The sequence below is a fragment of the Cydia amplana genome, chromosome 1 (assembly GCF_948474715.1).
Source record: "Cydia amplana chromosome 1, ilCydAmpl1.1, whole genome shotgun sequence".
Classification (NCBI taxonomy): domain Eukaryota; kingdom Metazoa; phylum Arthropoda; class Insecta; order Lepidoptera; family Tortricidae; genus Cydia; species Cydia amplana.
The window spans coordinates 13126935-13138036 of record NC_086069.1 but is presented as its reverse complement, the minus strand read 5'-3'; the positions used below and the strand labels follow the sequence as shown (position 1 = coordinate 13138036).

Sequence of the window (11102 nt, the reverse complement as noted above, 5' to 3'; positions counted from 1 at the left end):
TAGAGAAATACTTTGATACCTCAAAGTCCTTAAAGCAGTTTTAACTAACACTCGAACAACACGAACTTGAAATCGGACAGTGACAGTGACAGCCGCTGGAAAAGGGCGAACTGGGCGAAGGCGCAAATGTGTGTTGTTGTTATTAACAATTTACGTTTCTTTCGACAATTATTAGATAAACCATGACGATATTTCACGACGAAATAGAAATCGAAGACTTTGAGTATGACGAGGACGATGATATGTATTATTATCCTTGTCCATGTGGAGACAGATTCCAAATCAGTAAGGTTAGAATTCGAATCTTCTAATTGGAATAAATGCATATTATCTTCTAAACTAATTCGCATTGGGTATTTATCTAAAACTTTCGGTGGTTTTGTTTTCCAGGAGGAATTAATGGCGGGAGAAGAAGTAGCAACATGTCCTAGCTGTTCTCTTGTTGTCAAAGTTATATACGATTTGGTAAGAATATTGACCATTAAAATATATCACACTATATACTATACCACAAAAGAGGAGTGTAAACAAATCCATTAAGTATTCTAAATGAAACATTTTAGATATGGTTAAAAACTGGCTATTGCTCACTGCCATCTCACTGCAGATGGCACTAAATAGGTTTCTACTCATTTGCTTTTGGTTTTTATTTTTTACCATCTAGCGGTCTAGCATAAGTTGGATTCTTGCGCGCGAGTCCATGCTTGAAGTCATACTTGATGTATGGAGTCGCACTCGAGAACGCAACTCATGCTAGGTCTAGCTAGACGGTCGTCTGTTAACATAATTTATTAATGTATACATCTGAAAAATAAACCTCAACCATGTGCTGACTGAGACTGCTTTAAAGGCCAATTAGCCACACTTTCAACTGTAATTTATGTTTGTTATACATTTGTCTATAGGAGAAATTCAAAGCAGAGGAAGAGGAACTACACAAAGCCGATGGCGACAAGGAAACAGTGAAGGCGTAACATGACTGAATAGCCATACATGTTGAGAATGAAATTCTACACTGCTAGTCCTAAGTTTGAGGCTTCTAGAAGCACTTCTTGATGGACAGTGGTTCAGTGATTTTTTGTGATACTCTTAATTAGGCTTTGGCACACAAAGAGGATGTGAAGCCGCTATCCATGCCACTCGCACATTTGTAGCAAACCCAGCAAACACAGACTGCGTTGTCGTCAAGTTAGACGTTAAAAATGCGTTCAATTCCGTGGAGAGAGACGTTCTCTTGAGCGAAATAGAACAACTTTCACCGTCTCTATATCCTTTTCTGTACCAAGTTTATCATTCCCCGTCTAACCTATTCTACAACGACTCTTTGATCCTTTCCCAGGTGGGTGCGCAACAGGGAGATCCACTCGGACCGCTCACCTTCAGCCTCGCCATACATAAAATAATACCGCTTTTAAAATCACCTCTTAACACATGGTATTTGGACGACGGGACCTTGGGAGGGAGACCTGATACCGTAAAGCAAGACTTGGATTTTCTTCTTCCCCGTCTTAAGGAAATGGGTCTGGAGGTGAACGCGACAAAATGTGAATTTTTCTGCTGCAGCCCAACTTCTTCTTCTTCCTTGTATTCTTTTCAGACTCTGCTTCCTGGTCTCAAAGAACTTTCACGTACCACGTTTTACCTTCTGGGCTGTCCAATATTCCCAGACGCCATCCCGGATGCAATAGAGACCAGGAGACGGCTCCTTCTGCGCGCCCGAGAGCGCCTCAATAATATAGGTACCCACGTCGCCCTTGTTCTGCTTAGAATGTGTTTTGCGGTTCCAAAAATAACGTACCTTTTAAGAACCACCCCGACGTGGTTGTGTCCTGATGAGGTGTCTTCTTTTGACGACACCTTAAAGGATACAACAGAAACCATTTTAAATGTGTCCCTTTCTGATGACCAGTGGACCCAAGCTTCTCTGCCTGTACGTCATGGTGGCCTGGGATTACGGCGCGAGGGGGACGTAGGCCTGCCAGCCTTCCTAGCGTCAGCGCATGGGGTCGTTGACCTTGTCTCTAAAATGTTACATTCCCATGGAGACAGGGCTACAATTCCCTTTGTTAGCGATGCGCTGGCAATATGGTCAGTTCGTTACCCAACTGCGACTGTGCCTGAGGCTCCGCAAGTGCAGAGAGCCTGGGATGACACGGGAGCCAGAAACACACTTGCCCGTCTCTTGAGTGCTGCTACGGGTGTGGATTTGGCAAGACTCCGGTCGGTGTCAAAGGTAGAAGCGGGAGCGTGGTTACAGGCATTGCCTTCCCCTCATCTGGGAACACTCCTTGACAGTGATTCAATGCGTGTGGCTGTAGCTCTCCGCCTGGGCTGCGATGTTTGTATACCTCACCAATGCATCTGCGGCGCCACGGTGGAAGCTAATGGCCATCACGCTTTGAGCTGCTGTCGCTGTTCAGGGAGATTTCCCAGACACCACGCGCTTAACGACATCGTCCGGAGGGCCCTTATATCCGCGAATATACCGTGCGTTCTGGAACCACCTGGCCTCTCGTCGCACCGATGGCAAACGGCCGGACGGCTTAACTTTGGTGCCGTGGCAGAAGGGAAAGTGCCTACTGTGGGACGCGACGTGCGTCAGCACTTTCGCCGCCTCACACCTTAACCGGACGGTGCAGACAGCAGGCGCTGCGGCAGAGCTGGCAGCGTTAAGAAAGAGGATAAAATATTCCGACCTTGAGGCGAATTATTATTTTGTACCACTCGCCTTCGAGGTAACGGGGTGTTGGGGGTCTGACGCCATAACTTTTATAAGGGAGGTGGGACGTAGAATTAGGGAGAGGACCTCTGATGCTCCCGCGGGTTCGTACCTGGTGCAAAGGCTGGCCATCGCTATCCAACGTGGCAACGCGGCAAGTGTCATGGGCACCTTTGCACCCGGTACAACTCGCGGAGGTCTTTTTGATTAAAATATTTTAATATTTAGATTTATTTAAGTTATTTTTGTATGATTTTTTATATACCATTAACCTTTTGTATAATACAATAAAGACTTTATTGGTTGATTACTACTTAATAAAATATCATTGTAAATAAATTTGGGCTCACTGCAGGGGCGTATTTACCCTAGGGCCATCCGGGCCATGGCCGGGGGCGGCACATGCCGCCCTGGCGGATTGCATTTTGTTTTTCTTCCTTGACTTCTGGGGCGGCGAAACGTATTGGCCCAGGGCGCCAAATTTCAAAGTACGCCCCTGGCTCACTGGAATCCCCATGATGAATGGATGATGCCTATCCAAAAAAAAGTAACAATACAGTAAGCATCAAATAGATAGTGATGGCTAATGTGGTGAATTATTTTATAGTCAAACACCTTTTGTTACCATAGAAATATATGAGAACACATCCTTTCCAATATTTTGACCATCACTGTTGTTTTGGTACAGACTGTACAAATTAACAATATACATAGGTACAAGCAACAATGTAAAAATTATAGTGGTTTTCGGATTTGTAGGTTTATAAAAGAAAGAATATATGTTTATTATTCAATAGATCTATTTTACACTCCATAAATAATAAATGCATTTAACTTAAATATTAAGAAAATTTCTCTAAAATAATTGGTAATAAATAAGTAAATTTACATACAAGTAGTAAAACAAAGGTTGACTAGCTATTCAAAATACTTTCATACTTGGTACTCAAGCTACATTCACTTGTATTGTCAGTTCTGCTCACAGATCACAATATCATGTATGTGTATAAAATATCCATTGCCAATAATCCACCCAATGAGTTGAGTATGGTTGTTGGTAAAGGACATTAACACCAATAATAAGGCCTGCTCCAGCTAACAACTCTCAACTAACTTATTAAGAATACAATATCACGGATATAGAGATGCTAGATTACACAATTTTTTCTTTGGATATGACAATCTTGATAATAATTTTAATGTGTGTACATATGAGATTGTAAACCTTCTATTGGACTGAAAAGCTCATCTTAAATAATGTGAAGGAAGGACAAGCTTGAGCTAAACAATTACCATTGTCTGTTAACACTATAATTATTTTTTAACACTATTATATAAAAATATTGGAAATGTAATTAAACAAATCTTTATATGTACAAAAATGTACTCTAAACAAGCGTAAAAGCAATAAATGCCAGAATGAACACTAAAGGTCAATATGCTAAGTAATCAGATCTAAATGAATCATCGGCGAGTGTATTTTTATTAAAAGTAGTAAATGGAGGTTGTCAGCACAACAACCATTGCAGTAAAAACGATTGGGTGTTCTGAAAATGTAGTACCTTCCAAATTTTATACAATATAATTCAATGTACCTATTACAATTTTATTGTATTTTTTATATTAACAAATAATAATCTCAATTTTATTTACGCTGACAACCCCTCCTCAAGCACACACACAAACATACCGGCAAGACTTACAATTATAGCTATTACTATATTACAGTGCATAGACATTATTTTGCAGTGCTGGGTTTCAATTATGTAATGTTGTTACTAATTTTTAGGGTTCCGTAGCCAAATGGCAAAAAACGGAACCCTTATAGATTCGTCATGTCTGTCTGTCTGTCCGTCTGTCTGTCCGTCCGTATGTCACAGCCACTTTTCTCCGAAACTATAAGAACTATACTGTTGAAACTTGGTAAGTAGATGTATTCTGTGAACCGCATTAAGATTTTCACACAAAAATAGAAAAAAAAAAACAATAAATATTTGGGGTTCCCCATACTTCGAACTGAAAGTCAAAAATTTTTTTTTCATCAAACCCATACAAATACGTGTGGGGTATCTATGGATAGGTCTTCAAAAATGATATTGAGGTTTCTAATATCATTTTTTTCTAAACTGAATAGTTTGCGCGAGAGACACTTCCAAAGTGGTAAAATGTTTGTCCCCCCCCTTTAACTTCTAAAATAAGAGACAGATAAAACTAAAATAAAATATATGATGTACATTACCATGCAAACATCCACCGAAAATTGGTTTGAACGAGATCTAGTAAGTAGTTTTTTTTTAATACGTCATAAATCGCCTAAATACGGAACCCTTGATGGGCGAGTCCGACTCGCACTTGGCCGCTTTTTTTTTACCTCTTGAAACTTTACGTCGTGATAATTGTAGCGACATCTGTTCACATCTCATCACATCACATTGTATATTAGCAAGAGATTGATAATATTATCCACAGAAGATTGTATATAGTCAATTGGTTGCAGTTAAAGTTGATAATGTGTCGTTCTACGGGTAAAGGCACCTTATGGCGGTTGGCGCTTAGGCTATTACTAACGACACTCCAATATTAATGCGGTGCTGCACGACGTAAGCGCCGTACCTTTACCCGTAGAACACCATATAAACCCTAGTAACGGATGTAATAGCGACGCTGTAACAAATTCTAGTTTTATAACCGATTTCTTGTGAAAGTTGTGAAATCATAGCTCACACCTTGCGCAAAATGTTACACAAACGTAATTGAACGTTGTGCCTTGTCCAAGGTGATAATATTTAACATTTTATTGAATCTTATTGCTAATGTTGGTAATTAGAAGAATCTACAAAGTAATCTGTAGCACAACAAAGTAAAGGTCTGTTTAACCAAATCAAGTTAAGACACAGGCTAAAACAAATTAGACCTTATGTCAATATCAGAGTCATTTACATGTCGTCGCTATACTCAACATTTGAGTGTATTTTAGTAAAAAATAAAAGACAGTAAATGTCATCGCATTAAGATAAGGACGACCGCATCTCCATACAAACATAGTCCTCATTTTCCTCTCTGGATATAAACATGATCTTACGACGCTTTCTCTTACATCTTACGATGTTAAATAGGATCTTAAGCTTTGGATTCCTCCGAAAACGGTGCCGTCATATTACGGCCGCTATATAGCGTTGACTGACGTCACTAGAACGTTGTCTATGTAAACAAGATGGCGCGGTTTCCTAGACGGCGTTACGTTACGTTGATTGTCAACGTAACGTAAGATGACGGCCGTCATGACGGTGTCGATAGTTTCGTGAACGTTTTATTAGATAGCGGTGACGCCATTTTGAATAAATGACACGAGATTTGAATAAATGATTCTGTACTACGATTATTTTCCTCTTCTGATCATCTTTTCTTTCATCCTCCAAGTAAATTATAGATGATCAAGCAAATCTTGTCAGTAGGAAAAGGCGCGAAATTCAAATTTTCTATGGGATGTTATCCCATCGCGCCTACATTTTTCAAATTTGCCGCTTTGACCTTGGTGGATGACGGTGTGTTATGACGCCGTGGTACTTTCCACATGTCGCCACCGTAAAGACGGCCGTCTTTTGCGGCCGCTATATGATGGCCGTCATATGACGGCACCGTTTTCGCAGGAATCCAAAGCTTTACGACGCTTTAAATACGATTTTACTTTACGTAGATTGCAAGATACCGTGGAGGAGCAGAGACCCCAGAACTAAGAACCTTATGCCGCTCGATTTAAGTTTTTTTTATGCAGACCTCGGCGATGTGGGCTCGGTGGGTGCATTGGGCGGGGTGGGCGCGGCGGGCGGCGGCGGCAGGGTGGGGAGGGGGGGCAGCGGCGCCGGCGCGTGGATGCTGAAGTGCTTCACGGCGGCCTCCAGCGCCGCGCCGTTGCCGCTGAAGTACGCCGATACGGCGTTGTGGAACAGGAGAAGTTGCTTGTTCATCACTTTAACCTGTAAATACAATATAGATTCTTATAAATTGACATGAATGTAATTTGTACTGTAATCATATATTGTGACAAAAAAAAAATACAATAAAGTTCTAATAAAATACTATAACAAACAAGTTACGCAGGTAAGCCGCACAAATAACTGACCCTGTCAGAGCTTTTGTTGCCTTAAGTGGAACTAATTCTCTGCAGATTGTTTACCCTTTTTACTATTACTAAGACTCCTCTGTCCGTCTGTCTGTCTGTCACCAGACTATCTCATGAACCATGATAGCTAGACAGTTGAAATTTTAACAAACAATGTATTTCTGTTGCCGCTATAACGACAAATACTAAAAACAATAAAATAAATATTTAACCCTTCGTATGTCTAAGCACTGATCAGTGCGCACGAATTTTACAAAAGGTTTAAATTCGTTCGCACTGATCAGTGCTAATACATAGCTCCCATAGAACAAACGTCATTTTTTTGCCGTTTTTTGCGTAATGTTACGGAACCCTTCGTGCGCGAGGCCGACTCGCACTTGGCCGGTATTTTTATTTATTTTGGTTAATTTGCCTAAGTAAGCCCTTCAAACGTACCTAGCAAATTTGAACTTTATTATCTTTGTGCAAAGACTCATATTGTCGTACATACCCTGTTTTCGTGTAGCAGCGCCAGTTTGACGGCGGAGTCGTCCCGCAGCCGCTCGTAGGCGCGCCGCTGTCGCTCGATACTTGCCAACAGCAAAGATGGCGGATTTCCGCCGCGCGCTTCCAGTTCACTGCGATACGCGTCATATTCCACCCTGCATAATTACACATTTTATAAAATACGATTAAAATAATGTAGGTACATATTTTAGTCGAAGCGCTGGTGGCCTAGCGGTAAGAGCGCGCGACTTGCAATCCGGAGGTCGCGGGTTCGAACCCCGGCTCGTACCAATGAGTTTTTCGGAACTTATGTACGAAATATCATTTGATATTTACCAGTCGCTTTTCGGTGAAGGAAAACATCGTGAGGAAACCGGACTAATCCCAATACGGGCCTAGTTTACCCTCTGGGTTGAAAGGTCAGATGGCAGTCGCTTTCGTAAAACTAGTGCCCACGCCAATTACTGGGATTAGTTTCCAAGCGGACCCCAGGCTCCCATGAGCCGTGGCAAAATGCCGGGACAACGCGAGGAAGAAGAAGAGGTACATATTTTAGTCGTAAAAAAGAAACGAGATGACATGCCTTCGAAGGCGTAACAAAAAGCAACTGCGATCAGCGGCGATAAAACGAGTAGCTGTCGACAATTTTCTTGTACAAGAAACGTAGGTACCTACGTTTCTAGGTATATTATTTGTTGGCTGTTCACACCGCCGCCAAGTACACAATTTTTTATACAATAACACTCCCCCGTCGCTCCTACCAATTGGACACCAGGCTACGGTATCTAGCCGTACAACTGTTTTGATTGATCGGCACTTTATTTTTAATCACTTGAGAAGAAATACATTTATTTTAACGCCACAACATAGTACATGAAAAAAACTTGCACTCACTGTTGACATTGAAATTAGAACTCACCTGGCCGCCTCGTATTGTCGTATGGTGAGCAGCGTGTCTTCCATAGTTTTGTTGGTGAGCGTGTTCAGCGAGTTGTTGAAGAAGTGCAGCGCCGCGAGCAACGTGTCGCCGTGCCGCGTCAGCGCGCGCTGTGTGTCCGCGTTGTACAGGAACCTAGAAAGGGAAACTAGCGTAAGACGTAAGGCCACTTATGTACTTGCGGTTGCAACCGCAGTGGCGCGTCCATATCGTGCGGTTGATCAATAAAATAGAAGTTGTGGCCCGTTTTGCGGCGCAAGTCGTACGAGCTCTAAGCAGAGGGCCATATGGCCAGGTTTCGTTATTTTACTTCAGAGTTCCTACGACAATCTTCCGTCCGTTTTGAACCTTCATTGCAAATAAATAATGGTAACATTTTGTACTGACTGTGTCTGCAGCTCGGGCGAGCGTTGCGCGAGCTCCGCGAATGCGTCGCCGAGCTGTCGCTGCGTGGCCGCTGCGGCCGCCAACTGCGCTGTCAACGCGCAACTCAACCGCAGTACTCCCGCGTATTTGCGCTGCGTTTCCCGAAGCGCTTCGATTTGCGCCTCCAACTCTATACCAGAAGAGATTGTAAATACATAGAAAACTAAAATTTTAGATGGGTACGTTTACCAGGCTATATATTTCCCACATACAGCACTTCAAACATGTGCTTTATTTTCGATGAGTAAGACTGACATTTGATTGTCATTTCTGAAATGTCAGCCTGGTAAAGGGTTAAAAACATTGTTAACAAAAGACATAAGCTTCGAATGACTGCAGACATAAAAACTAATCACATCAGGCATTATGTAATTTAATGTTACCAGCACATCTTTGTGTACAAGAGCAGGTTTAGCACGAGTACGGCGCGACAGTGTCACGCGCATGAGACAAACTACCCGTCTTTTTCTAGCTGTATCAATCAAAAAGGGAGGGGCAGTCCTATCTCACGCGCGAGATACTGTCGCGGTTGCGGTCGTGCTAAACCTACTGGGCAAAACAGGCAGGAGAGTTATTAAAACACGTTGGCTAAACAAAAACCAGTGATGATCTTTATGGTACTAATACTAACCAGTATCTACAGTGCGTGAGGTCTTCCCGAGTTTCTCGTAGAGCAGCTGCTTAGTGCATTTGTATGTGGAGAGCGACCAGGAACGCAGTGAGTCGAGACGCGAACCTCCCGCGCGGAGCAACGAGCCTGCGCCCGCGCCCGCTGAAACATCCGGTGGCGCTGCGAAAAAATGTACGTGTCTCATAAATAAATAAACACAATAATTAAACCTATATACCTCCTAGTGCTGAGCACAATTAAGCCTCCTCTCTTGAGTTTGGATTGGGCTATAGTCCCCACCCTGGCTCATAGTGGGTAGGAGACTTCACAATCACCTTTTGAATTTATTCATTGATGTATGCAGGTTTCCTCACAATGTTATCCAGCAGAGAAAAGCTTGTGGTAAATATTAAATGATATGACTGTACATTAGTTTCAATCAACATATTGATACACAGCCATGTTTTGAGTCTGCAACCTCCGGATTGAATTTCAGGTGCTAGACCTCATCGGCTCGGCCATCACTTTTTATTTGCAGTTCTAAATTGCCGAGGTAAAAATGTACTATGGATTAATACCTAATACCTACGTAAAGGAACAAGTTTCATAGAAAGGTAAATTATGGCTAGGTAGATTATTTTTTGCCAAAAATACTTCATTACTCGCATAATTTAATATTAACTGTGTATTGAATAATTTTACGGTTTAGACTCACTTGTTTTAAGTCACTCGCGCGACATGTAAAATTATTCAATGTTAGCATGTCTCACAACAGTTTAAATTCGATTAACTGTGTATGTGAATAGAGATATAATAAATAGCATTAAAAGATGCAAAATAATACCATAGGCTGGTGGGAATGTCATAGAGCGTGAAGCAGGGAAGTTGGGCTCTGTGCCAGATGTGATGGAATCACTGGATTCCCGCAGCGGTGGAGTATCCTTCAGCATCTCATGTATACTGCGTTCTGACTGCCTGGAAATATGTAAACAATAAAAATATATTCTTTGGATGTGATCAAAAATAATACAACTAATTGTGTTTGAGGTAAATTAGTGTCTTCTTTGTCAAAGTAGACCCAATATGCCTTGGGACGACGACATCTAAAGAACAGCGGGGAAGAAGTGGCTCCAGGTTGCACAGACCGTGATGAGTGAAGGAAGCCTACACCCGAAGGGTAGAAAAGGGCTAAAGAGAAAGAGTCTTCTAATGCTTCGCTCCTTCCCGTTTACTTGTGGTTGGCCCTTCTAATCATGATGGAGTATGATGAATTTAACAAACAATTTATTAAAAAGAAAATGTTTTTCTAGTAATTTTCTGGTGATTTATTTTGTGTATGGTGTGAAATAATTTATTTGAAATTCATACAACATCCCTATTATGTTAAATTTTTATAGTATGTTTATAATAAAATACTAAGTAAGTACTTAGATTTCTACGATTTTTTTTCAAGATAACATTTTTGGAATTTACGATAACAGAAGAATTTCATGGAGGGAAATGGACTCTATTTCAGGAAGCTTTTGCCGGTTACTGATAAGTAACGTGTGTGTATTAAATACACTGGAGTTATAGAACTGTGTCATTGCGAAGACACGCAACTTATAAGAACAAACTCAACGCTAAATCAGAAACAAGATGAGGTACGTAGTCTCTATTGCAGTTAATAGGATCGAGTACGTTTCCCAATTATACTAAACGATCTTAGATTACAACCATATTGTTTGTATGCAACAATGTTTATAGCTTAAATGAATAATATGACTCACCACTTCGACATCTTCGGCAACTTAGTATGAGA

The 11102-nt window shown here is 41.4% G+C and overlaps 2 protein-coding genes across 2 annotated transcripts; one reads left to right on the top strand and one right to left on the bottom strand.

The window, feature by feature from the left end:
- The first annotated feature begins 126 nt into the window (after window positions 1–126).
- LOC134648656 (diphthamide biosynthesis protein 3) lies at window positions 127–1059 on the top strand. Its single transcript, XM_063503148.1, has 3 exons — window positions 127–290; window positions 391–465; window positions 906–1059. The coding sequence occupies exons 1-3, from the start codon at window positions 183–185 to the stop codon at window positions 972–974; spliced, it is 252 nt and encodes an 83-aa protein (XP_063359218.1). The 5' UTR covers window positions 127–182; the 3' UTR covers window positions 975–1059.
- Window positions 1060–6486: 5427 nt separating this feature from the next.
- Window positions 6487–10556, bottom strand: LOC134653646 (arfaptin-2). Its single transcript, XM_063509043.1, has 7 exons — window positions 10534–10556; window positions 10146–10306; window positions 9323–9481; window positions 8653–8821; window positions 8248–8400; window positions 7333–7483; window positions 6487–6696 (listed from the first exon to the last, which is right to left on the bottom strand). Exons 1-7 carry the CDS (start codon window positions 10554–10556, stop codon window positions 6487–6489), a joined length of 1026 nt encoding a protein of 341 aa, XP_063365113.1.
- Between the last annotated feature and the right edge of the window lie 546 nt (window positions 10557–11102).

Excerpts from the sequence above, each read along its gene's own strand:
- LOC134648656 (XM_063503148.1), top strand. The coding sequence starts at position 183 with ATGACGATATTTCACGACGAAATAGAAATCGAAGACTTTGAGTATGAC. Across the intron at positions 291-390 it reads ACAGATTCCAAATCAGTAAG|GAGGAATTAATGGCGGGAGA; the intron begins GTTAGAATTCGA and ends TTTGTTTTCCAG. Across the intron at positions 466-905 it reads TCAAAGTTATATACGATTTG|GAGAAATTCAAAGCAGAGGA; the intron begins GTAAGAATATTG and ends ATTTGTCTATAG.
- LOC134653646 (XM_063509043.1), bottom strand. The coding sequence starts at position 10,556 with ATGATTAGAAGGGCCAACCACAA. Across the intron at positions 9,482-10,145 it reads GACATTCCCACCAGCCTATG|CGCCACCGGATGTTTCAGCG; the intron begins GTATTATTTTGC and ends ATTTTTTCGCAG. Across the intron at positions 8,822-9,322 it reads CTCACGCACTGTAGATACTG|AGTTGGAGGCGCAAATCGAA; the intron begins GTTAGTATTAGT and ends CTTCTGGTATAG.